Here is a 24,920-nt window from a genome sequence, read left to right as displayed (position 1 = left end):
TCCTCCTCCTCCTCCTCCTCCTTCTTCTTCTTCTTCTTCTTATTATTATTAATAATAATAATATCCCAAAAACTCATTAAATTTTTGCGGATTTTACTGTAATGCGGTCTTTATTACTACATATATTTACGATTTCGAAATAGGTTTGCCAATTTAATAATTTTAAATAACCAAATCCTTATTAACGTCTATTATCCTCATTTTCTGTAATGTTTTGCAATTATTCCATTAAAAGCCATTATAAATGAAACCAAGAACAACGAGGTTTTGCATAGCGCGGAAGCAATTAAGCTTATTATGTCATTCATTTCTATATATTTTTGGAATATTTTGGATTACATAATCTTTTATGTAAGGTTCTGTCCTAGCGAACTTTGAACCCACGAGGTTTTGATCAGTTGAGATTTTGGTTCGCAAGGTTTTGTGCACGTAGTATATTGGATGACGATGTTTCGGACACAAGATTTTTCTTTCGTATATCCTCTTCATGTTTCCCTTGTATATCAACATGCCTTTATATCGTGCGGGGTAAATAAAGACATGTTAAAAGAATTAGGGGAGAGGGGGGTACATTTGAACATCTGTTTTCGAATATTCGTTTTTGCTTCCAAACACACAGTAAATTTCCTCCTAGAACTATAGCAAAAATTAAATATAATATACATTATATTTGCCATAAAATAGAATACTTTGTTTGATCTTGTCATTCTGTGCAAGGGCGTAGGGGGTGTCGTTCAAATGTACCCCCTTGGGGGTAGATTTAAACAAGCATGGGGTAGATTTGAACATACGTGGGGCAGTTTTGAACAAACCATTATTTTACTAGAATAATCGTTATTTTCAGGATGAATTCGTTTACGAACAACAAGGCTAATGTAACAAAGCACCATTAAAGGTTTAAGGCACAAGAATTAACCAATCGCGTATGGCAAGGAAATAATAATAATAGTAATAATTGCTGAAACATATATGCAGGCCCGTATTTGTATATTGTGCGCCTCTGTGCTCTAAATAATTTGTCTCCCCTTCGGAAACACATCTGAATTGAGTTGAATTCATAGTTTTTGGGTTCACAGATGAATAATGACAGTTTTAATCCAATTCAACTTCAAGGTCATACTCAACTCCCGAGTGAGGCGGGCGAGATTTTAAAAGTAATCGAAAACGACAGATATTAGTGTTGAATTCAATGTTTTCGAGGTCGCTGAGTTTAAGGGTATCAGTTTTCATGATGTTCAAGTTCATCCTCACCCCTTGGGGTGGGAGTAGGAGAGAATGACTTTTTTTAAAAATAATCAGATAAGCTAGCTAATTAATAACTACTGTAATTAGAACGAATTAAACATTTTCTCGCTCTTGCGCGAAACTCTGAGTGTGATAGTATTAAATATAGCTTTATTGTGAATCTTTTTTTAAAAAAAAAATCCAAAATTTTGCCGCCCCCTAAATTGTGACGTCCTGTGTTCGAGCACAGAATAGTAGTTACCTAAATACGGGCCTGCATATATGCTGTACGTTATACGTTACACACACACACACAAAAGGATATGTGGACAACATATCTATAGGCGTAGGTGTGATCAGAAGAAAAATTTAAAAGAATACGATCATCGTAGCATATCTGTGAAAATATGATTATGATTCACTTTTTAATTTTGCTCGACATACCTGATAGGCTTAATGGAAAACCTATTACTACTAGCAATCTAAGAGATCTAAGAAATTACATTTTTTCACCAGTAACCGGGTACTGGACAGAAAATTTATTCTAGCATAAATTCTGCAAATCAACATGAAATGTCAGAATTTTTGCAGTACGCTTTGTCTCTCCAGGAGTTGTGGGATTAGAAAATCTACACACAATATCAGCAGTTGGCACTGAACATTTGTCTTCCTTGTCTGAGAACACAAACATGTTGGTGGTACTTATAAGTTTCAGAAAAGTAGAGGTAGAACAATGTTCAAATGTGCCCCCTAATTTTTGTTCAAAACTGCCCCAACCGGCATGAACAAGCGGAATTTGGTAATACCCAGATAGTACAAACTATTTAAGTAAATTAATGTACTTGCTTCTGCAATGAATGGCAGATAATATCAAAACACAGGCTTCTGTCAAAAATCTTACAAAACTTCACAAAAATTCCAACTTTCCACCCCACAAATATAACAAAGTACTGCTGTTCATCAACAGTTACACTAAAATGACAGATAACAGTTGACCGTCACGCAACGCAGTTTTGCCAAACTAAAAATTTTGAAACCACCAGATATGCTATTATTTCTAGCCTGTTATTTTAAATGTTCAAAGGTACCCCTTGTTCAAATGTACCCCCCTCTCCCCTATACATTTTCAAAGATTCTGAACATGACTGTACTTGTACATATTTGTTAGAGTATTATAATATGTTCGGAATATGGACTGAATCATTTTCTGATTGTTGAATAACATCAAATTTCTTCAATTGTTCTGTATAGGCTATGTAACTGTTAAGTTTTTATTTTACAGAAATACAGATTGCAGCCAAAGAATTTTGTAGACAACACGAAAGCTGTACAGTGATAAACGAATGTAAATCCTTACTGAAAAGACATGGAGGCCTTTCCAATGATACTATTCTCTTTGCGTGTGGGTTTCAAAGGTTGATTTTGAAAGTCTGTTGTCCACTGCACCCTAACCTCCGACTTCTACCTCAGGAAACATGTGGAGTAATTGCAAATGGAGACAGAATAACTAGTGGGAAGGATGCTGATCTTGGACAATTTCCATGGATGGCTTTGTTAGCATTTCAAGGTAAAATAATACATTAAGATAACTGTAGTGTATTTGTCATATATCTATAGCTAGATGAACGAGACAAATGATTTCATATAGGCTTGAATACCGTAAAGCAAAGTTGTTCTAATAATTCTAAAGGGTAATTGCAGGAATGCAAAATCGATATGCACGAAAGCAGCTAAATTATGTCACTATGGTTAAAAAGAAATAACTCTTAAGATATAGAAACAAAGCCACTTTAGGTAGTGAAAAATATACGAACTTCCCACGATAAATATACAAAGAGTGAATACAGTATGAATTTCCATCAGAAGATAATTTGGTAAATTTCCAGAAAGTATAAAGCATAATTTATTTAAGTTGAATATCTACACTTCCTTCGAAAATGTAACAACTTAACAGCAATACTCAATATTAAAGTCGATATTTAGTATCTCACTTTACGCGTATATTTACCGGTGATGGAAAGTGGTTGGTAGGGAACTATACAGGGTTTGTATGATAAGTAATGAGACCAGGTCTGGAAACATTGTTTTATTGATCTGATCTGTACAGGGACTTAAAAGCTTTCGAAGTACTCTCCTCTTGCGTCGATGCACTTCTGCAATCGATGTTTCCACGCTGCAAACGCCCCCTGGAAGTCAGCAGCCGGCATGTCCTTTAGAAATGTGGTCACGGCTGCTTGGATGGCTGTGACGTCTGCAAAACGGGTTCCTTTCAAGCGTGGCTTCAGCTTCGGGAAGAGGAAGAAGTCGGCCGGGCTCACATCTGGGCTGTAGGGTGGTTGTGGAAGGACTTCCACCCCAATCCGGGTCAAAAAGGAGGTCACTAAGAAGGCGGTGTGGGCAGGGGCATTGTCGTGATGCAACTTCCACCGGCTAGCGATCGCCGGTCTTTTCCGCTTGACGCTCCTGTGCAGTCTCTCAAGGACTTGTTTGTAGAAGGCGGCGTTGACGGCTTGTCCTTGGGGTACAAACTCCTTGTGGACCACCCCCACATTGTCAAAAAAAACAATCAACATTGTTTTCACCTTTGACTTCCACATTCTGGCCTTCTTGGGGCGCGGGGACGCAGGAGTGTGCCACTCCGCGCTTTGACGTTTCGTTTCAGGGTCGTACTGGAACACCCACGACTCGTCACCTGTTATGACGTCATCTTCAAAGTTAGGGTCACACTGTTCATGAGGTTCAACAGTTCCTGACAACAATCAACACGTCGTTGCTTTTGTTCGTCAGCGGCACCAGTTTCGCACAGATTTTTCTCATTCCCAATTGTTCGTCACAATCTTGTGCACTGTTGTGTGGTTCATATCGAGTTCATCAGCAATCAATCTCAACGATAATCGACGGTCTGAGTTCAGGAGATCCCTCACTTTTGCCACAGTTTCGTCCGTAGTCACTGTTGTCGGGCGTCCAGCCTCTCGTCCAGATCCTCAACGCTTTCCCGGCCGTTCCGGAACGCACTGTGCCAACGAAACACCTGGGCTTTGGATAGGGCTTCCTCTTTGTAGGCCTCCGTGATGAGAGAAAGCGTCTGAGTAGCCGTTTTCCGCAGGCGAACGCAAAATTTGATCGCATAACGCTGTTCGATGGAACCCTCCATGTTTGTTGATTTTCCGCCGTGACAAGAATGTTCACAAGGGCTTTGTCCAAGGCTTGTCCGCGCTCCACTAAGGCTCGGAGCCAACTGACGCGCGGTGCGTTGCTTTGCTCGGACCCCCCCTACATCCTCCATCACCGACAAACCCGCTCCAGCGACACGCGCGCCGCGGCGCGGCGAGTCTCATTACTTATCATACAGACCTTGTATTTCAACATATCTTGAAAACTATGTATGAGGCCTAATTATAAGCGGTTTAAGGATAATATAGATAATATGTTTCAGAATCCTACAATACAGCCTTATAAAATCTTATTAAGAAAGTAAGGAATCATTCTTAAATATTAACTAAGCATGAATGGCTATTTTCTAGTAATTAGCATTCAAGATCATTTAATTTCTATGTTGCTGATCGAAAATGATTAATACCACTTTTTCATTTCACGTAATAGCAAAATTATTTTCGGACGTTACAAAGATAACTTACATGTCATACAATATTCTGGTACCCAATATACCTGTATTTATTACAGTTCAATGAAAGCAGGCAAACGCTTAAACTATATCTCTTCGTCTTGGACTGTCTGCAGTCATCTTCCTGCCACGGCCATGATTCCACGTCTATATCAGGTCTTGTCCTTAGAGGCAAAGAAGTCAGTCACTGCAGTTTCCACCTTCTACTGGTTGGTGAAACATCATGATTTCAGGAACTGCACCATGGACATAAACCAATGCAAAAGCCTTCCGCCCTCTGTATACCAGAGGCTAACATCGCGCTTAATTAAAAGCTGTATTGTTCAGATTTAATAAATTTATTTGAGTTTTTTGTCAATCATCCAAAACTCAATACCATATTTTTATTCAATTATTCAAGTACAAATCAATCCCGCAGATAGAGATATCTATTAGCGTCAGGCAGGCACTTAGCGACATGTGTTTACTATTAGGAATTAATGTGACGTACTGAGGTGATTGTTGTTTATTGTAGGTATTTTCATTATGGCCCTTGTCTTTCCATCACAACATTACAAATCTCATACTCAAGGTTATGTACTCGTAACATTTCAGATTAGCGTTACGTACAAACTAGCATGTTTTTCTTTTATAATTAGGATAGCTATAATTCAATGTTATAAATCGTTATCTTCTAGTTAATTGTATTTTTATTTGCATCAATTCTTTGGATTCAGTTGTATATTGTAAAATTAAAAATGTTAAAATTGTATAAAATAAATATTCTAAAGAAATATTAAAAACAGAACCAGTCGCAGCTCTTGATGGAAGTAATATCAGTAAGAATTAAACGTTGATGGCTATAAGCTAAGGGAGGTAAGTTCTCTTATGTGCTAATTCTCATATACAGCTTTCTGAAGCTGTATGAAGCTTTCTTTCTTTAGGTTACAGCAATAAATTTTAAATTCAGACCTATGTGACTTCCTTTAAGAGCCGCCTCTGCATACAACACACTTCTACAGTTCTTACTAATTCCATGAAGACAATGGTAAATAGACAAACTCAATCATATAACCATTATGTAGGTTTATGTTTACGAAACTAACCAGGTTGCGGACGAAGACATTAAGATTAATATTTTTGACAAAATATAAGTTTTTGAGACAAACGTGAATTAAATATATTCAGATAGTTTGTGAGAATTATTTCGCAGTAACTGAATTGAATGAATTCCGATCATTAGGAAATTTCTCGAAACATTAATGTGTATAAGATCATTTAAACGTATCATTCAAATCCTTATAAATATTCTACAAAAATTATTAAACACAGAATCAGTCTTGGTGGATCTTGATCGAAGTAATATCATTAAAAATTCAATCTTTATAGCTACATGCTAATGGAGGTAAGTTCCCTTATGTATTAATTCTTATATACAGCTTACTTTTTTTATATACAGCTCTTTACCTGCGATGTAACATAAAATATCTAATAATGGTATTTATACTAACAACAATAGAGACTCACTGAAATTGTTTCTATGGTATACCTAATTCCATAGGTTCAATTATTTGTTTTCGTTTTACTTATATCTTTCAAGTTTGGTAAATAAACTAATACGAAAAATTAATTACAGATCAGACTACTCGCAGCATATCGTATTTATGTGGTGGAACACTTATTAATAACAGATACATTTTGACAGCAGCCCACTGTTTAAATGCTACAAATGTGACATTGTAAGTACCATAACAATTCGTTTATCTTCTTTTTAAGACAATATATGATTTACAATTTTACTAACATCAAGAACGCTGTACCGTACGTCAACACAGTGACATAACATGACCTGTTGGACTCATTGAAAGCAGTTAGTATTATCTGCCAAACAGTATGGGAACAAAGGTGTGTATGCGAGCTGTGGTTTCTTGGAAAACATTTCCGATCATGCTGAACGGGTAGCAATTCGAGGAGTCATGTATGTTAGGAAGCTTTCTGAGGCCAACAAGACGAAAGAAGAGGCACGTAGAAGAGGCGAATAAGAAAGTAAAGATACAGAGAAGAGTTTAAGCGTTCTTGATATTAGTACCATAATATATAATAATATAGTACTTTTTTATTAGATAAACTTTATCACCTTTTTCTACAAAACCTCTTCCTAAATCAGAAATTTCTTAAAATTAAAATTTTAATTGTACAAGTATGATTCTATCAAATTAAATATGAATGCTTGAGATCGAAAATAGACCTACTAGGTTTTATTTTCATTCTAGTTTAAGTGATTCATTGCAGTAAACGGTAATCATCCTCGCCTGTGCGCAAGAGAACTGGAATCTATTCTGCTGTGAGCTCATGTGGTTTGCATCCTACATTAAACTGTGAAATCCACGTCTGATTCAGATTTGTTGCTGAAAAGAGAAGTTAAGCTACAATAAATTCATGAATGTGTTTTGATGTATAGACAACATTAAACTGAACTGCTGGACATAAACATCAATTAGAACTTGCGAAGGGATGGAACTATGATTATTAAACTAAATTACGATAAGAATAATGAATGAACTACTTTAGATATTGCTCCAGTAGGATAGGTTGCAAAACTCCTGTTTTCATCTCCTCTTATGTGCTACAATCCCCTGAATACATTGAACTGCAATTAACAAGAAAGGAACTACTGGCTAACTTTGTCTGACGATGAGAAAACTATACTAAAATTTTTAATAAGAAAACTTACTGCTAAGTTAACTGTATGAGTTATAGTGAAGGGAGTAATATGTACATAGTTCTTTATATCTGTCGGTGATTTCGACTACAAAATAAAGAATGATATAAGTTTTTATTAAGGTAGTTAATAAAATGGACTATGCATAAGGAGTTGTCGTTTCACATGAAGTATCATTTATACGTATAAATCAAAATTTTCGCTGTTGCTCTTGTGTCTTGTTTCGTGTCCCGTTTTGGAGAAACCTAGCGGTGTCATTGATTGGTAAGATTATACTTTAGGGAAACGAGTGTGAAGGATGTCGCAGAAGAAAGTACTAGATTGAAACATCAGCCTCATCTTGACTAATAAAGATCAATTACGCCACTATGCATGATATTGGATGCAAAATATGAGCATGATGTGAGCATATTAATATAGTCACAGTGCAGTGGAATTTTCTTATAACATGATATCAGATTTTAACTTTATTAAAGTTGTCAATAGGTGAGTCAGCCTAATTTTGGATGGGACACTGTCCACTAAAGCCCACAGCTGGTTAAGTCCGTGCCGCCGAAATATAACAACATAGATAATAAATGAAATTACACTATATATTCTCAACTTACGTCAGTTGGGGTTCATAAATAATTATTCAAAGAAAATGGATAGGTAACAAGCATTGACTGTTGTATCAAATTGATTCCCGTATAACTTCCTTTTTTAACCCTTTGGAGATCTTGGCTTTTTGGGCTATTTTTGAGACTTTCAGTCAAGCAGCCACTGCATCGTCACTATTTATCCTAGGATCATGGTTCATACCTCATTCTCTTCAGAATAGAGCTGGCTTTCAAATGGTATCACTTGCATGCTCATACCATATACCAGAAGCGGGAAAAAATTGTCAAGTAAAAATTTTGGAGGGAAAAATTTTTTTCTCGAACTTTGGCCCTCCCTGGACCCCCCCTGTGTGATCGTAGCCATCTAAAAAAAATCTGATAAATAGTACTTGGTATACTGAATGTGTGTGCCAAATTTCAAGTTTCTATCTTGAATAGTAAGGGCGGGAGAATTTTTATCGAAAATTCCCACAATGCCCCAAATCACCATAAAACACTATGATCTCAGGGAAAAAAAATCCTGAGACATCCCTAATTACCCTAGGACTATAATCCGCCATCATTCTCTTCAAAATAAAACTGTCTTTCAGGCGGTACCATTCATATATCTCCATCATGTATCTAAGGCGGGAAATTCCTGGAAAAAGAGATTTTGGGGGGGCAAAATTTCCCTTTTTTCAACTTTTGCCCCTCTGGACCCCCCCTGTTTTTACGCAGAAATCGGAAAAAAACTTCTGGTAAATACTACTTGGTGGACTGAATGTTTGTGCAAAATTTCAATCTTCTACGTGGAAAAATAGGCCCGCCAGAAAAAAATTCCCTACCATGCCCCACTTTTACCCTATACAGAAGTATATTTGGATAAAAATTCACTGAGACGGCCCTAATTACCCTAGAATAATAATTCGACCGTCGTTCTCTTCAGAATGGAACGGCCTTTCAGACGGTATGACTCACGTGGTCCTATCGTGTATGTGAGGCGGGAAAATGACGAAAAACGGGATTTTCGGGGTAAAAATATCCCTTTTTTAACCCTTTGCCCCTCTGGTTCCCCCCCTGTTTTAGCACTGACATCGGAACAAAAACTCTGGTAAATACTACTCGGTGGACTGAATGTTTGTGCAAAATTTCAATCTTCTACGTTCAAAAATAAGCCCGCCAAAAAAATATATATACCGACAATGCCCCATTTTTCCCTATTTAGAAGTATATTTTTCAAAAAATCCCTGAGACATCCCTAATTACCCTAGAATAATAATTCAACCGTCATTCTCTTCAGAATGGAACGGTCTTTCAGACGGTATGACTCACGTGGTCCTATGATGTATGTGAGGCGGGAAAATGACGACAAACGGGATTTTTGGGGTAAAAATATCCCTTTTCTTACCCCTTTGCCCCTCTGGTTCCCCCCCTGGTTTAGCACTGACATCGGAACAAAAAATCTGGTAAATACTACTCGGTGGACTGAATGTTTGTGCAAAATTTCAATCTTCTACGTTCAAAAATAAGCCCGCCAAAAAATAATGAACATAGGCTTAAAAAGGGAAAAAATACATTTTAAGATTATGACGTCATCACCTCCCATGTCTGGACGCAGGATGGTCCGAAACCATACGTAATGTCTTCTACAATGTCTCTGGACTTGAAAAACAAAAAAAAAAAAAAAAACCGGACGAAAAAGCTCAAATAGAAGAGAAATAACGCAATGTACCATGAAAAACGCGTATGGTACAAAATGTACCATAAGATCCCCAAAGGGTTAAATAAAAATTTTATTTTATGTTAAGTATAATAGTTTGGCAATCCGCTAAATTGGAAGATGAAGATAAAACTAAAATCTTCGAAAACCTTATTTAAGTTACAAATGAATTATTATTATTTTCAGAGTTGGTGTGCGACTTGGAGAATACAACCTATCGAGTGAAAGAGACTGCTTGGGTAACCGTTCATGTAGTGACCCTGTTCAAGACTACGAAATAGAAGAAGTTATCCCTCATAAAAGCTACAACTCTCCTTTTCTGAAAAATGATATTGCGCTTATTCGTTTACGAAGAAACGTTTCAACCTACACAGGTATATATTTAATTTCTATTCACAGTGAGTATTATGCATATTAAGTTTCTTCAAGATGGGAAATTCTGTTTTATGGTCCAATTTTATTGTATTATATTTATGACTTTAACGCACCATAACTCTGCCCTTTAGCCGAAGGGGACGATGTGAAATGAATGTTGATAAGACAATGTATAGCATCAATGCCATAAGCAGGATTCCATTCCACGACAGACAGATCCTACATTTTTATAGTACAGTGAAACCTCTCAATAGCGGACAGCAATGGGACATGAAGTTTTGTCCGTTACTGAGAGGTGTCCGTTATAGAGAGGTTACAGAAATTTAATTTTTCATAAGGGTAATTGTATGCAGTAATGTCAGTAAATACATTATGTATGGGCTTAAATACGTAAAATTCAATATGAAAATAGTCTTATTTAGTACAATTTGACTGGGAGGGATGAAGGGGAAATTCATTTCTATTAAATCAGCCTATTATTGCTGGGCAATGTTTAACGAAAAAGGCATGTTTTTTCCTCTACAATGGTAATAAAACTCATTAGCGAGTGTCCTCTAAAAATCCTCAGTACGATTGCAGAAGAAACAAGTGTGTGGGTGTGTTTGTGTACTGGCGCGGTATCTTCGTTGACAGAATGGATGAAAAGGCAAGCTATTGGGGGGTGCATATTTATTGACCTAGGCCCAATCACAAAGAATATTCTTTTAGAGAAAATGAAAGAGGAAGCCGGAAAAACTCCAACCCAGACTTGTTCCAGTATCATGAGTAAAAGAAAAATGTTTCTTTTCCAAAAAAAGTAAGAGAGGTAGCATTGCTGGTTGAAAATGTTATTGTAAAACAAACAATGTTTGTTTTGTTATCTATGAAATTGTCGGTAAAGATGCAAGGTCCAGACGAGAAGGATTAAATTTGTTAGGGAAGGAAAGATCTTTCGCATAGAATTCCTGACCTTATGACTAACCCTGCATGAGTGTTATTGCTTATAGAAAATTTTCTAGGATTTCCATCAGAAAGCAGTTTATTGCGGACAGAAAAAAAGAAGAAATTCAAGTTCAGCTTGAAGCTACTCTGTTTGATAGTTCATCAAGTCAAGACTCATGATAGGCACACTTGTGGGGAAAAGGCTTTTCTGTCTACTGTAAATATATCGCAGAAACGAGAATAATTATTGTCCGTTATGAAGAGGTTATTCAAACGTTTGGGGGGGGGGGGGAAGGACTGTCCGCGTCCGTATCTGAGAGTGTCCGTAAAAGGGAGGGTTTTGTTCTGTAAGATAACATATATTTTTGCCGGGACAAAAAAATCTGTCCGTAGTATAGAGGTGTCCGTTATTGAGAGGTGTCCGTTAAGGGAGGTTTCACTGTATAATATTCTAGACAGCTCAGCAATGCTAGTAATACGTATATAGTACAATTCTATAGAGTAATCTAAATTAATAGGCATTAACTTCGTACATGAAAGGTAATCTCACAAACTATCCAACAAATTACTCAAACATGAATTATTAGACACGAATTTAGGTAAATAGGAATTTTAATATATGCAGAGGGATATCAAAGGTAGCTCTCATTTGAATATACTTAAACAGTGAAATTAATTGACAAAAAGTTATACAAAGCGTAAATAAGATACGGATGATATGTTCGGGGTTAAAGTTTGACCATATAATTTCTAATAATTGCAACCGTACAGTTTTGGGAGTAACGTCGGAAATCATAAAACCACATTAATACTTGCATACTGGATAAAGATTTATATCGAACACTGTGCTGAGAAAATTAATTCAGAGATAATATCAATAGTATTTGCAACTGTTAATCACATTCGTCTCTGATTGGCTGTGGAACATCACATGACTGGATTACTTGATATCGTGTAATAGGAGTCAGTGTTCTCTTGATTTTGGCAGTGTACCTCGGCCTACTCCCAAATTTTGGGAGAGATGCACAAAACCATCCTCTTAAATTTTGGAAATTGCCAAAACTAAAAAATCCGTATAGTAGTATAGAACCTGAGTATGTACTTCTGTAAGTTTGGGTAGTCCATCTTGTTTCCTTCTATGGGTAAAAAATTGAAACGATAGCTAAGTTTGATACTATTCTTACGATGTTATTGCACAGTAGACACTGAAGCCACATAGCACTCAAAAAGTAACCAAAATAGTCTTGCTCAAGATCAGTAGATCAAACAAGAGTCGAAACACGAAATCAATTTCAATACCTTCCAGAGCTCAACAATTAACGTGTGCTTTCGGCTTCAGCCAATCACGAAGTGTCCCATATCACATAAAGTTTGAACATTCTAAGCAGTGATAAATAAATTGTAATGATTGCTGTGTATCATATACTTGGCCATCTATTTGTCTAAAGTGAAGTTGTTGGTAGTAATTTGGCCATCATGTGATCTATTTCCCAACTTTGAATCTTCTTCTTTCTTAATTACAACATCTAATGAAATATCTATATCAATGCCAGCTTTCACATTGGAACAGACTATTTTATAGTTTTGTCTGAAAACTATTTTTAAATTGCACTTGTTTGTTTCAGATTATATAAGGCCAATTTGTTTACCTTTTGATGTTCAAGCACCAGAAAAAGCGAAATATATAATTGCAGGTTGGGGAAAAGTGCATTACGGTAAGCATTATTTTGTTATTTATTCCCTTTCATTGAATAAGCTATTTGTTAGAAACAAGTAATACATCAAATACAGTAGTGTTTATTTAGCAAATACAATGAAATATGTAGGTTGGCCAAAATTAATCTCTCTCACAAAATATTCCAATGTACTTAAGCAAGTAGTTAAGTTATGGATTACATGGGTAATGCACGTAAGTTTCACTTTGAGTGGTCAAATTAAGCAAATAGATCAGTTAGAGACAGGGGTGTAGCCAGCAAGTTTATGTAGGAGGGGCCCGCCGTTTTTCAAGGGGGGCCAGCTACAATGTATAAACCCCCCCAAAAAAAATGTGTTGCAGCTAGTGTTTTTGATGCTTGAAAAAACAGGAAAGATTTGATTTGCTTCCGTCGAAAAACTAAAAACACTGTTTTTTAGATGATTATTATTTATTTATTTATTTATTTTTGCTTTCTCTCCATAAATTATAGTCCAGGTAGTTTTTATTATGTTTAACCAAGAACTACTGCCCCGGACCAAACACACTGTTGTGCATAACTATTTCAATTTAACCGTTGTACATAAAACCTATCTACATAAGACTGATTTTCTTTGAAATTGCACATAATTTCTTTAAGATTTCCTGCCAAAAATATTTATTTGTTACTAGCATCTATTATCCACTTCGCTGGGTTAAAATGAAAAATTAAATGCACAATTCCGCATCTCATGTGTTTGGTGCCCTGAAATATGCTGTTTTCATTTTTAGTGGCATCAATTTCAACTGAATCGGAAAGATCACAGTTCATCTCAGCAACCTCGAAAATTATGGATACGACACTAATATGGGTCATTTTAGATCAGTTTTATGTATTTCCCTTTCCCCTCCTCCAAGCTGCAGTCCTGAATTTGGATTTAATAAACATCAGAAGTGTCACTGTTCATCTCAGAAACCCCGAAAACTATATATTCGGCACTAATACCGGTCATTTTTTAAAATAATTTATAAATGTTCCTCTCCCTTCTTCCTCCCCTAAGTTGCATCTGACAAAACCGTCTCAGGTCTGAACCTCATATAGGCCTATGATGAAAATTTCATCGAGATCGGTCGGGTGGGTTTAAGAGTGGTGAAGTCACAAAGACAGTTACCTTTCTTTTCGTTTTTTACATATATCTCCCCCTCCCCTCCCCTATCTTGTACCCTCAAAGTAAAATGACAAAATCGCCCCAGGTTCGAACCTCATTTATGTTGAAAATTTGATTGAGGTCGGTTGGATGGTTGAAGAGTTATTAACTTTTATTTACTTTCATGTATATATATATCCCCTCCCCCCTCCTTGGTTCTACCATCAAGGTAAAATTATAAAAGAACCTTCCAATCCCGAACCTCATCTATGTTGAAAATTTGAGTTCGGTCGGGTGGTTCAAGAGTTATTAAGTCACAAACCCAGTCACTTTCATTTTTATTTGTATTGACTTGTATATATATATATATATATAGATATATCCTGCTCCTCCCTCTCCCCTATGTTGTTCCGTCAATGTGAAATCATAAAATTCATCCCAGTCCAAAATCTTATCAATATGGAAATTTTGATCGAGATCGGTCTGGTGGCTCAAGAGTTATTAAGTTCTATTTATTATGTTCTATCTCCCCTCCCCTAACTTCTACCGTCAAAGTGAATAGCTAAAATCAGTTCGAGGCTAGAACTGCATCTATGTAAAAAATTTGATCGAGATCGGTCGGTCGGTTCAAAAGATTAAGAGTCACAAACATAGTCACTTTTCAATTTTATAATATAGACTAGCATCAATTGCTCTCTTCGCTGGGTTAAATTAAGAAAAAATAGTAATATATATCCCCTAGTCAGTCACTTTCTACTATTACTAAAGCTCTCTTTGATATTTTTCATTTTTGATGATTTTTTATATATCCCCCTTCTCTTCCAATTTGCGGGGCACGGCATCGGAAGTGTCACTGTTCATCTCAGCGACCCCAAAATCTATAGATTCGACACAAATATTCGTCATTTTCGAACATTTTTAAATGTCTCTCCCCCTCCCCCTCTCTTAAGTTACACCGTCAAAGTGATATGACAAAAACCATCTCAGGTTTGAACTTCATCTATGTTGAAAACTTGATCGAAATTGGCCCGGAGGTTCGAGAGTTGTTAAGTTTTATTTATTTTTATGTATCTCCCCCTCCCACCCGCTCCCCTAAGTTCTACCGTCAAAGTGAAATGATAGAAAACATCTAAGTTAAAAATTTGATCGAAATTGCTCGTTTGGCTCAAGAGTTATTACGTTTTATTTATTTTTTAACTCCTCCCTTCCCCTCCCCGAAGTTCTATCGTCAAAGTGATTAGATAAGTACCATGTCAGGCCCAAACCTCATCTATGTTGAAAATTTGATCGATATCGTTCGGATGGTTCAAGAGCGATGAAGTCACAAAAATAGTTTAATTTTTATTTTTACATATGTATCCCCCTCGCCCTTCCCTATGTTGGACCGTCAAAGTTAAAAATTATCCCAGGACCGAACGTCATCTATGTTGAAAATTTGATAGAGATCGGTTGGGTGGTTCAAGAGTTATTAAGTTTTATTCCTTTTCATATATCTCTCCCCTCCTCTTTCCCTACCCTAAGTTTTAGCATCAAAGTGATGTGATAAAAAACCAACTCAGGTCTGAACTTCATCTATGTTGAAAATTTGATTAAGATCGGTTGGATGGTTAAGTGTGATGAAATCACAAAGACAGTCAATTTTATTTATGTATTTTTTATTTTACAAATATCTTCCCCCACCCCTTCCCTTAAGTTGCACCGTAAAAGTGAAATGGTAAAACCATCTCAGGCCCTAAACTTATCCATTTTGAAAGTTTGATCAAGATCGGTTGGGTGGTTTAAGAGTTATTACGTTTTATTCATTTTCGTATATTTCCCCTCCTCCCCTACCCTAATGTCTACCGTCGAAGCGAAATGATAAAAAGATAATAAAAAAACTTCCAGATTCCGAACCTCATCTATGTTGAAAATTTGATTGAAATCGGTCCGGTGGTTCAAGAGTTATTAAGTCACAAACGTAGTCACTTTTATTTTTATTTATATTGATTTTTATATGTATCTTCCCCTCATCCTTCTTCCCTACGTTGTTCCGTCAAAGTGAAATGACAAAATCCATTACAGTCTCGAACCTCATCTATGTTGAGAATTTGATCGAGATTGGTCGTTTGGTTCAAGAGTTATTAAGTTTTATTTATTTTTTCCATCTCCCCCTACCTCCCCCTCAACTAAGTTCTACCGTCAAAGTGAATAGCTGAAGACGCTCCCAGGTCAGAATCGCATCTACGTCAAAAATTTGATCGAGATCGGTCAGGCAGTTCAAGACATTAAGAGTCACAAACATAGTCATTTTCAATTTTATAATATAGATTCGTGACTTTAAAAAAAATATTAACAGCAGTATCTCACTTCCTGTTTACACCAGGTATCATAAAATAAACGAATGAAATCCAAACTGTGAAACTGAATAAAAACGTTGTTTTTCATCAATTTTCGATCTGATAAAAAAATGTTTAAAACACTAGTTATAGCATACAAAAAATGTAATGTACTTACTAATTAGTTTAGTACCATTGTTTTATGGTAGTATTTATAGTACCTTGTTAAAACGTTTGTCTTCAAACTGTCAAATATAATTGGCAGTAAATTGTGTAATCTGCTGGCACATAAAAGTATACCGTACTATTTTCCGATCGGTATAAGAAAGTGATTCCATACTATTTTTCGATTGGTATGGTAAAATAGTATTTTTACATACTATTTTACCGTAAATTATTAATCATATGTAAACTTTGTTATTTTTAAATGACTGAAGCGAGGTAATCTTACGATGTTGTTTTAAAGCTGGTCATTTGGGGGGCCTGGCCCCGATGGGCCCCCCATGGTTACGCCCCTGGTTAGAAATATGGCCAACTTAACAGATTTCACTGTACTTTTACTACAAGTTATTTACATGATGAATTGGAAATGATATACTACAACGTCATCGAAAGTTAAACGATGTATAAAAATGTTTTGTATTGGATCGGATTAATTTGTATTTATGTCCTTTGTCAGCAGCAATGTTACAGGGCAAGACCTACAATTTAAAGTAGGATTTTTACCATTGTAGTGCGTTCGTTATTCTCCTACAGGGAATCTAATCTGGGACCTAGTGTCCGAAACGTACATATGCTAGTCACTAGACCAACGATGAAGTGTAAACATGTTTCTTCGAAGTAACTCAATTGATTAAATGGAATTGAATAATTTTTTTGTGATAGGTAAATGCGTTGTCTTTATTAGACTAATAATTCAATTATATTCAGGCAATAGAAAGGTGTACTGAATAATATATTCTGTATAGCGGACATATGGATACCATAATGATGAGTACCAACTTACAACACTGGTAAGTTTTAATATCTGAAAATGAAATTATATTGCATTCGTACCAATTATTTTCTCTTGTCAGCTTTAATTGCCACGAATACGTAAAGGCAATAGATTAATAATATCTCGTTTAACTTAGCTAAAGATTTTAGAAGCTCTCAAGCTAGTTTGCTCCTGATAAGAAGAAGAAAAAAAAAACATGTACGAAATAAGTTCAAACCATTAGTTCTCCAATCTGCTACCAGACTCTGTAAAGTAAAACATCGTGTTATCTGTGCCTTGTGCGCGCATATGTCCAATTGCTTCCTAGATTAAATAGAAAATTTCACTTTAAGTGGGAACAAGAATACTCGCGGAATGCAAATAATTGATTATTACAAGAATGGCGCACAGTGGTGGATCTAACCTGGGGCCTATCCCCCATTTTTAATTGAAGAAAGTAATTTAAGCTATTATTTATATATTTTTGGAAGTTTATAGTAATTTCATGATATAATTGTCATACTCTGATCTGTAGCCCCATGAAATGATTTTGTGGCAGAGGTCTTTTATTGGATAGCCAAACAAATTTCTTATCCACATTTCTTTTTTACCGTGGGTATTTGGAATTACTCCTTATTTGAGATATTTTGTTTATCTGGGAAAGATGTTATTACATTTGCGTTACCTGTCTTGTTGTTTGTAAAGGATATTAATAATAAATTTGTTGATGAAAAAAGTTGTAATAGGAAAAAGGTGTTGTGGACGAGGAAATATTTTCGTCTGATGTGTTCAAATTGGCGTTTTGTTGACTTCACGTGTGTCGCTCCCATCAGCAATTGTCAAGATGTTTAGATGCTTCGGTAAATATGTGTAGATTGTAGAGAATAATTCTACATCTTCTGAATCATTGACAGTTAGCTTCATTGATGCAGCTTTTATGTAAGACTTACCGATTAAATACATTGTATGATATGATGTAACAGCACGGAAATTATGAGATAGCAACCAGTTTACAACTTTCACTGCGTAGTAAATGTTTGAACGGTGACATAGAAGTAATATCTAATAGTTATAATTAATAGGTTGTATGAGGGGTAAACAATATGAAAACCATTCTCCCATCCTAAGTCTATCACGTCGAGATTGTGTGTAAGCATGAAATGTCCATCTAGGAGTAACACTACAGACCTTTCAGGAACGGGTTGCACAAAATAAATGAAATGAAAAATAAATGAATTGGTTGAACCATTGTGTGAAGATATTTGACTGTACCCAACCTGAGGGTAGCATACACTACAGTTCCAGCAGGAGCACCGTCTAACAATTGTTGTTTCATTCCCTTTCATCAGAACACTATCACTGGAAGTACGAATAGACCTACACCCTCCGTACTAATGCATGTAACATTTGTATGTAATGATTCTAGTTCTGCAGTGAAAATTTTTGCTACGCAATTCTTTCCTTTTACAAAAATAACTTTTGAATTCTTTTGCCGAACGGTTGCTATTCCAGTTTCGCCTACGTTGAATATCTAAGATATTTCAAACTGCACTATTTCTAACACTGGTTTTAAAAATTTGAAAAACCCATCGACCTTTGCTTCATGAAACCTTTCACTCTAGCAAGGACAATGTTTGACGGTTTAAGGAAATTTCTCTGTCGATAACGTTTATGAAATTTTCGTAACCACTCTCTTTCCCTCATTCTCTTATTTAGAGCAAAGGATGTGTCAGGTTATATTTTGTCAGTTGAAAGGCCATTCTTCTAATATCTGTTGAACTTGAAAATGTTCATTCATCACAGAACAATAAAGAGCCAATTGTTGTTCTAATTCCATTCCCAGAGTTGGTTTCCTTCCTAGTGAAGTACTGATTATTTGCTCCACTTTTTTGTATAGTTTATGTAGTTCTGTAACTTAAACTACGTTTTTTTGTATGTTTTACACATTTAGAAGTCCCATCTTCTTTCGAACAACATCCACTGCATTCTACTTAGCTTGAGGGTCCCAGGTTTTCATTTTTCTCGATGACATCTGAAAATATATAAACAACACCACTTATAACGGTTGTCTCAAATATCAGAAAGCGATGTTCAGCAATCCTCTTATCCGATATTAGGTAGCACAGAAACTGGAGTAAATAATCCGGCACCATGTTTAACAGGAACGACAAAGCAAGCATACAAGTACATAGATGAAAACTAAAACCTCTCAGCTGTGTATTCAAAAACACATATTCAAAGACAATTACATACGTATGCTCTTAAAGCCCTAGCTCTAGCATACTAATCTCGAATATAAAATCCTGATCTTGAAAATTATACAAAGCATTCTGGTATCCATACTTGTCACTGACGGGCGCCAATATTCAGATGACACGCGACGCATTACCTATAGTGTGATACAACTCTGTGTCTGTCACTTGAAGACAGCACTTACGTTCGGAGATTAAGGAGTATCCGGTATTCAGTCATTTTACTCTATGCATATAAAAGCTTGAGGTAAATGAAATTCAGTAACTTTGTTCTTTTCCTCTTAACATTTGGATCATTAATATGCCTGTGTGAAATCTTAGACAAACATACTGACTGTTATTTTTCTACTTCGCACACCATCCTGTAGAAAATCTTGAGAAAATTGATCAAAATCTATGTAAAGCAGAAATAACATAAGGTCTTGTGGTATATTTCCTTTTCTTCTCAGTGGTTGTACTTATCTTTGCAGCTGATAAAGGTGGGAGTGATGTGCTACAATACACAACAGTGCCAGAGATTGATCGTGACGCCTGTGAATTTTTGCAATCTGAAGATGTGAAACCATTGGCAGAAAGTCAATTGTGTGCGGGAGGTGACCGAGGCAAGGACGCATGCAAAGGAGACAGTGGCGGGCCACTGATGCATCATATTAAATTCGACGATGAAATTGAACCTCGTACATTTCAATTTGGTATAGTGTCATTTGGTTCTATTCCATGTGGTGAAGAAAATATACCTAGTGTGTATACGAAAGTTTCGTATTATCTTAAATGGATACTCGATAATATACGAGAGTAGTTTTTGATACTTGAAACATCCTTGAAATCTGAATTAAATAGTATTAATAAAGTACAAAACTCGCTTCTTTAGAATAGTGATATAATACAAAATAAATTTATATGTTGGAAATTAATTTTGTGGTTGTGTTAAAATTGCCTCTATTGTGCGAAAAACCTAATAACTGTAATATATTTTGTTGATGTATAGTTTTGTCTTAACTTTAACGTAGACGACAAATAAAGAATATTTTAATTGCATCTATAGGGATACTTTCTTTTCTGCCTCACATCCTAATTTGTATTTTTGTGAAATTGTAAGTTCGATGTCGCTTCTTTCAATATGCCTACCAGTGACGGCGCCAGAGGCGGGCAATGGGGGCGAGCGCCCCCCTAGTAGCTACTTCTGCCCCCTGACTGCCACCTAGACTACCCCCCCCCCAGACTCCTACAATCTTTAAACATTTTACATATAGTATTTTATATGAGTATCATAACCAATCTCATTGTCAAATTGTAGTCTACTTTCCATGCATTTACTATGTGGCAGATTAGTCCTCAAGCTTTCTTCTTTGAGCGTCAGGGTATGCACGCATATTTGTTTTCTAATTTAGCACCTTTTCCGATAAATTTTAGTTATACTTCTTTCTTATGATTTTTAATTATTGTGCCTAGCGAACAATAGTAGATTTGGTCGACTTGTTTTCTTCTCATTGGATCTACTTCGATTGGAAACAAAAGAAAGGTAAAACCAGTTACGTAACTTGTTTGTATTTGGTGCTTGGGGTGCCGGGTTCGATCCCAGCCCCCGCCAAGTGAACTTTGTGGTGGACAAACACCTTGCGCGTGGGTTTCCTTGGGGTTCTCCGTTGCCCCTCCTTTGCCCCCCTAAGAACTTAAAGCTGGCGTCGTCACTGATGCCTACTCAGGACATTCGTGGAAAAGTGATTTAAAAAATGATAATACATCTAACAGCTGCAACAATATGCTCTAAGTAATTTTCCTTTTTACAATAAGATACCATTCAAAAGAAATCAAATGATATTTCAAGATGTACAAATGTAGAAACTGGGAATAATAATACATAAGCATTATGAATTAACATTATTTCTATCAAGAGAAAAAAGCAAACTGCTCAGAAAAAATGTATGGTAAATTCAGTATAAACTTACTGTATTTGCGGACACATAAGACACGTCTTATTTTGTGTATTCAATTACAAGGAAAGAATGTTTTCACTGCATATTATAAAGATTTTTAAGAAAATACAGTGATACATTAGTTACAACATATACGGATTTTACAAAAGTTAACTAAATGTAAATGCGCGTGCGTCTGGGAATGTCTAGCGCATACATGTCGAACTAAAAACATACATACCATGAACTTAAAAAAAATATATGTGGGGGCCGCGGTGGCTCAGTGGTAGAGCGTTCACCTTTAGTGCATGGGGTCCCTCGGGGCTCTCCCGTTTCCTCCCACTTTCTTCATTTCACCATTTCATTCATTTCTCATCATCACCGTCTCCTTTAGCCTAACCGGCATAACCGTGCGACGTAAAACTCAAAGATTTCATTTTTTTAAAATGTGTACCAAACATTTACTGACTCACTGAACTTTACCTAGTTGGAGTGTTGTTGCACACCGTAAGAAAACAAAGGAAATAGCTAACAACACAGAATAGGGAATAAAACTTTGTGTATCAGCGTGTAAGACGCATTCCGTATTTGGACTTATGTTTTGTGTAACGCATTTCAATCAGTAGTCTCACTATGATCTTACAAACATGCTTGGTGTGATTGGAAAGTTTAAAGACTGTGTTTATAGTGTACGAATCACAGTAAGGTCTACTTAAATGCCATCTGTTTTAAAATAGTACCTTGTTGACTGAGCACAGCAACTCCAATGATACTTCTACTCACGGGAGCATTTCTGGAATACCCTCCCTAACGGCTTAAGAATTTTATGGGCACATGCTTAACCCTTTCGAGACTTCCACTTTTTTAGGTAAATTTTAGACTTTCAGTTAAGCAGCTATTGCGACGAGAATTTGCAAAATAATCTGCACACCGAGTATTTTTTTCTATTACTCAAGCATGATGTCTTACAGTAGTGACTTAAGTGTCGGTCTCACCATCTTGGGGACTTGGATTCGATTCCCGCTCAGGTAATCAAAGAAATTGTTATCATTTGCAATATTGATACTTCTGATAGATAATAACATGAAAAATATTTCATTTCTCTCGGTCTTAAAGTTAAAACGGCTTTTCTCAGAGATGAAATACCAACATATCTACATAATGACGTCAGCCGTATAAACCCTGATTCGTACTGTCCGGGAATGTAATGTGTATAACAAACAATTGATGAATAGGTAAGACAAATCCTTAGTATGCGTAAAAAATTTTACCGATCAAGTAAAAACATTATTGTTTCCTAGCAACTGTGAAATTGTCCCTAACTTTCTACTTCTTCATCTTCTACTACTACCACTGCTAGAATAATAATAATATTTTCGATTGCAATTTGCAATAGTCCCCTACATCTGTTCAGCCAGAATTTGTAAATAGCTACAATTCTGCACTATAGTCGTATGTATATTTTGTTAAAATGTCAATATAACGCATAAACAATCGTAATTTTTTACCCAACGAAAGGGCGTTACTATGTATTGTGATAAAGACAACAAATCCTACATATTTCATTATGAGCATGACTATAACCTTACTATCCTTATCAGTGTTCTGCCATATTAACAGGTCTTTATAGCAAATCAACTTTTCTCCATTGTTAAGGAATCAGAATTTTCAATCTTCATATGGTTCAGAAGCTGGCACCTTCTTCTTCCAGAAACTTATCCTTCCGAAGTATCTCTTATAAGATAATTCCTAGACAGTATCCTAACCAATTTCCTTTCCTTTTTGCTTCAACTTCAGTATTCTATTTTTCATTCACTCTTCTCAGATCTTCTTTATTTATTATTTTCTCTTTCCAGGTGATTTTTCCATCCCTCTCCATATCTACATCTCGAGTATTATTATCAAACCCGTAGCTAGAGATTTCGGCACCCGGGGCGAAGTAGAATTCGGCGCTCCTAAACTCACGTTATCAAGCTTTCCTTTTTTTAACATATAAGAGAAGCATCTTTTGTTGTTACGCCATGCTGAATTTTTATCAAGCTGCTTGCACAGACCATTGTAACACCCAAAAGCGATCTTTATGCATTCTTTTACAAAAAAGAGCTGTTTCCAAGAGGCAGTAAAATATGATCTCAGCGGAATATCGTTCTTTCTTCATACCTGTCAACAAAGTTTCTTCCTGCTCAAATCAGCTTCGCTCCCCTTTCCCGAGTAGCATCTCTATTATCTTGCCCCAGCCAATAAGGATAACACGTTCCAATCTCAGGAGGACATCATGAAAACTGACATTTTTGAGAAGCTTTAGAAGACGTAGCATATTACGATAGACCATAGATTATTTAACTTACTAATTAATCTATTACTAGTAAGTAAGAAACGAAGAATAACTAACTAACTAACTCTATGGCCTATGGAATCCGGAGGCTCAATGCCGCGTTCACAAAAGCTCTCCACTGACTTCTATCCTTAGCCAACTGAATCCAGTTTCTATTTCGTATTCCTATTTCTGCGAGATTCATCTTAATATTGTCCTCCCATCTGTGTCCAGGTCATCCTAATGATCGTTTTCCGATTGGTCTTCCAGTCAAGACTTTGAAAGTATTTCTACTTTCTTCCATTCTAGCTACATGACCTGCCCACCTAAATCTCCTAGACTTGACTATCGTAATAATGTTGGTAAACCGTATAAATTATGTAGTTCCTCGTTATGAAGTTTTCGCCATTCCCCATTCCCGTTCCTCTTGGGTCCGAATATTCGTCTCAGGATCTTGTTCTCAAATACTTTCAGTATATGTTCTTCCCTCAGAGTAAGCAACCATGTTTCGCAACCATACAGAACAACAGGCATGATTATCGATTTATATATTTTAAGCTTCAAATTTCTCGACAGAATTCGCGACGACAAGAGATTTTGAACCGAATAGTAACACGAATTCCCTGCTTTTAGTCGAGATTTAATTTCTTCATGAATATGATTTTCGTCTGTAAATATTGATCCTAGATATTTGAAAGTATCCACTTTATCAAAAATATTTTTTCATATTTTAACGCATCCATAATTTGCTGTATTACTGTCCCGACGCACTTCCATGTATTTAGTTTTCTCTGCATTTACTTCTAAACCCATGTCTCTGCAAGCGTTTAATAAGATCTCTGCATTTCTTTCTATTGTTCTCCTACCATCCCCTATTAAATTTACATCATCAGCATATGCCATAACCCGGTGATTACCGTTCAACTCTAGGCCCTGGTTGTTATCTTTGATTTTCCTTATAGCGTATTCCAGAACAAAGTTAAATAATAATGGCGACAACGCATCTCCTTGTTTCAGGCCATTTTCGACGGGAAAGCTCGTGGACAAAAATTTTCCTACCCGGACTTTACTTTGGGATTCATTTAAACATATCTTAATTAATCTAATTACCTTTCTCGGTATTCCAAGTTCTATACTATAAGAACGTTGTATAATGTTTCTCTCCCAACCGAGTCGTATGCCT

The 24,920-nt window shown here is 36.1% G+C and overlaps 1 protein-coding gene across 4 annotated transcripts in view; it reads left to right on the top strand.

The window, feature by feature from the left end:
* LOC145664381 (phenoloxidase-activating factor 3-like) overlaps positions 1-20,549 on the top strand; it is a 68,985-nt gene extending 48,436 nt beyond the window's left edge. For 3 of the 4 annotated variants that reach the window (XM_081731042.1, XM_081731040.1, XM_081731043.1), the window contains exons 3-7: positions 2,507-2,791; positions 6,465-6,567; positions 10,035-10,222; positions 12,770-12,859; positions 19,978-20,549. In XM_081731042.1, the coding sequence (XP_081587168.1) occupies positions 2,507-2,791; positions 6,465-6,567; positions 10,035-10,222; positions 12,770-12,859; positions 19,978-20,306 (995 nt within the window). In that variant the 3' untranslated portion in view covers positions 20,307-20,549. The remainder of the gene's footprint in view (positions 1-2,506; positions 2,792-6,464; positions 6,568-10,034; positions 10,223-12,769; positions 12,860-19,977) is intronic. The other variant, XM_081731044.1, reaches the window with a different exon arrangement.
* The last annotated feature ends 4,371 nt before the right edge of the window (positions 20,550-24,920 follow it).

This window comes from Thermobia domestica, chromosome 11 (genome assembly GCF_964235325.1).
Source record: "Thermobia domestica chromosome 11, izTheDome1.hap1.1, whole genome shotgun sequence".
Lineage (NCBI taxonomy): Eukaryota > Metazoa > Arthropoda > Insecta > Zygentoma > Lepismatidae > Thermobia > Thermobia domestica.
The sequence above is the reverse complement of the archived record's forward strand: the minus strand, read 5'-3'. Positions and strand labels throughout refer to the sequence as shown.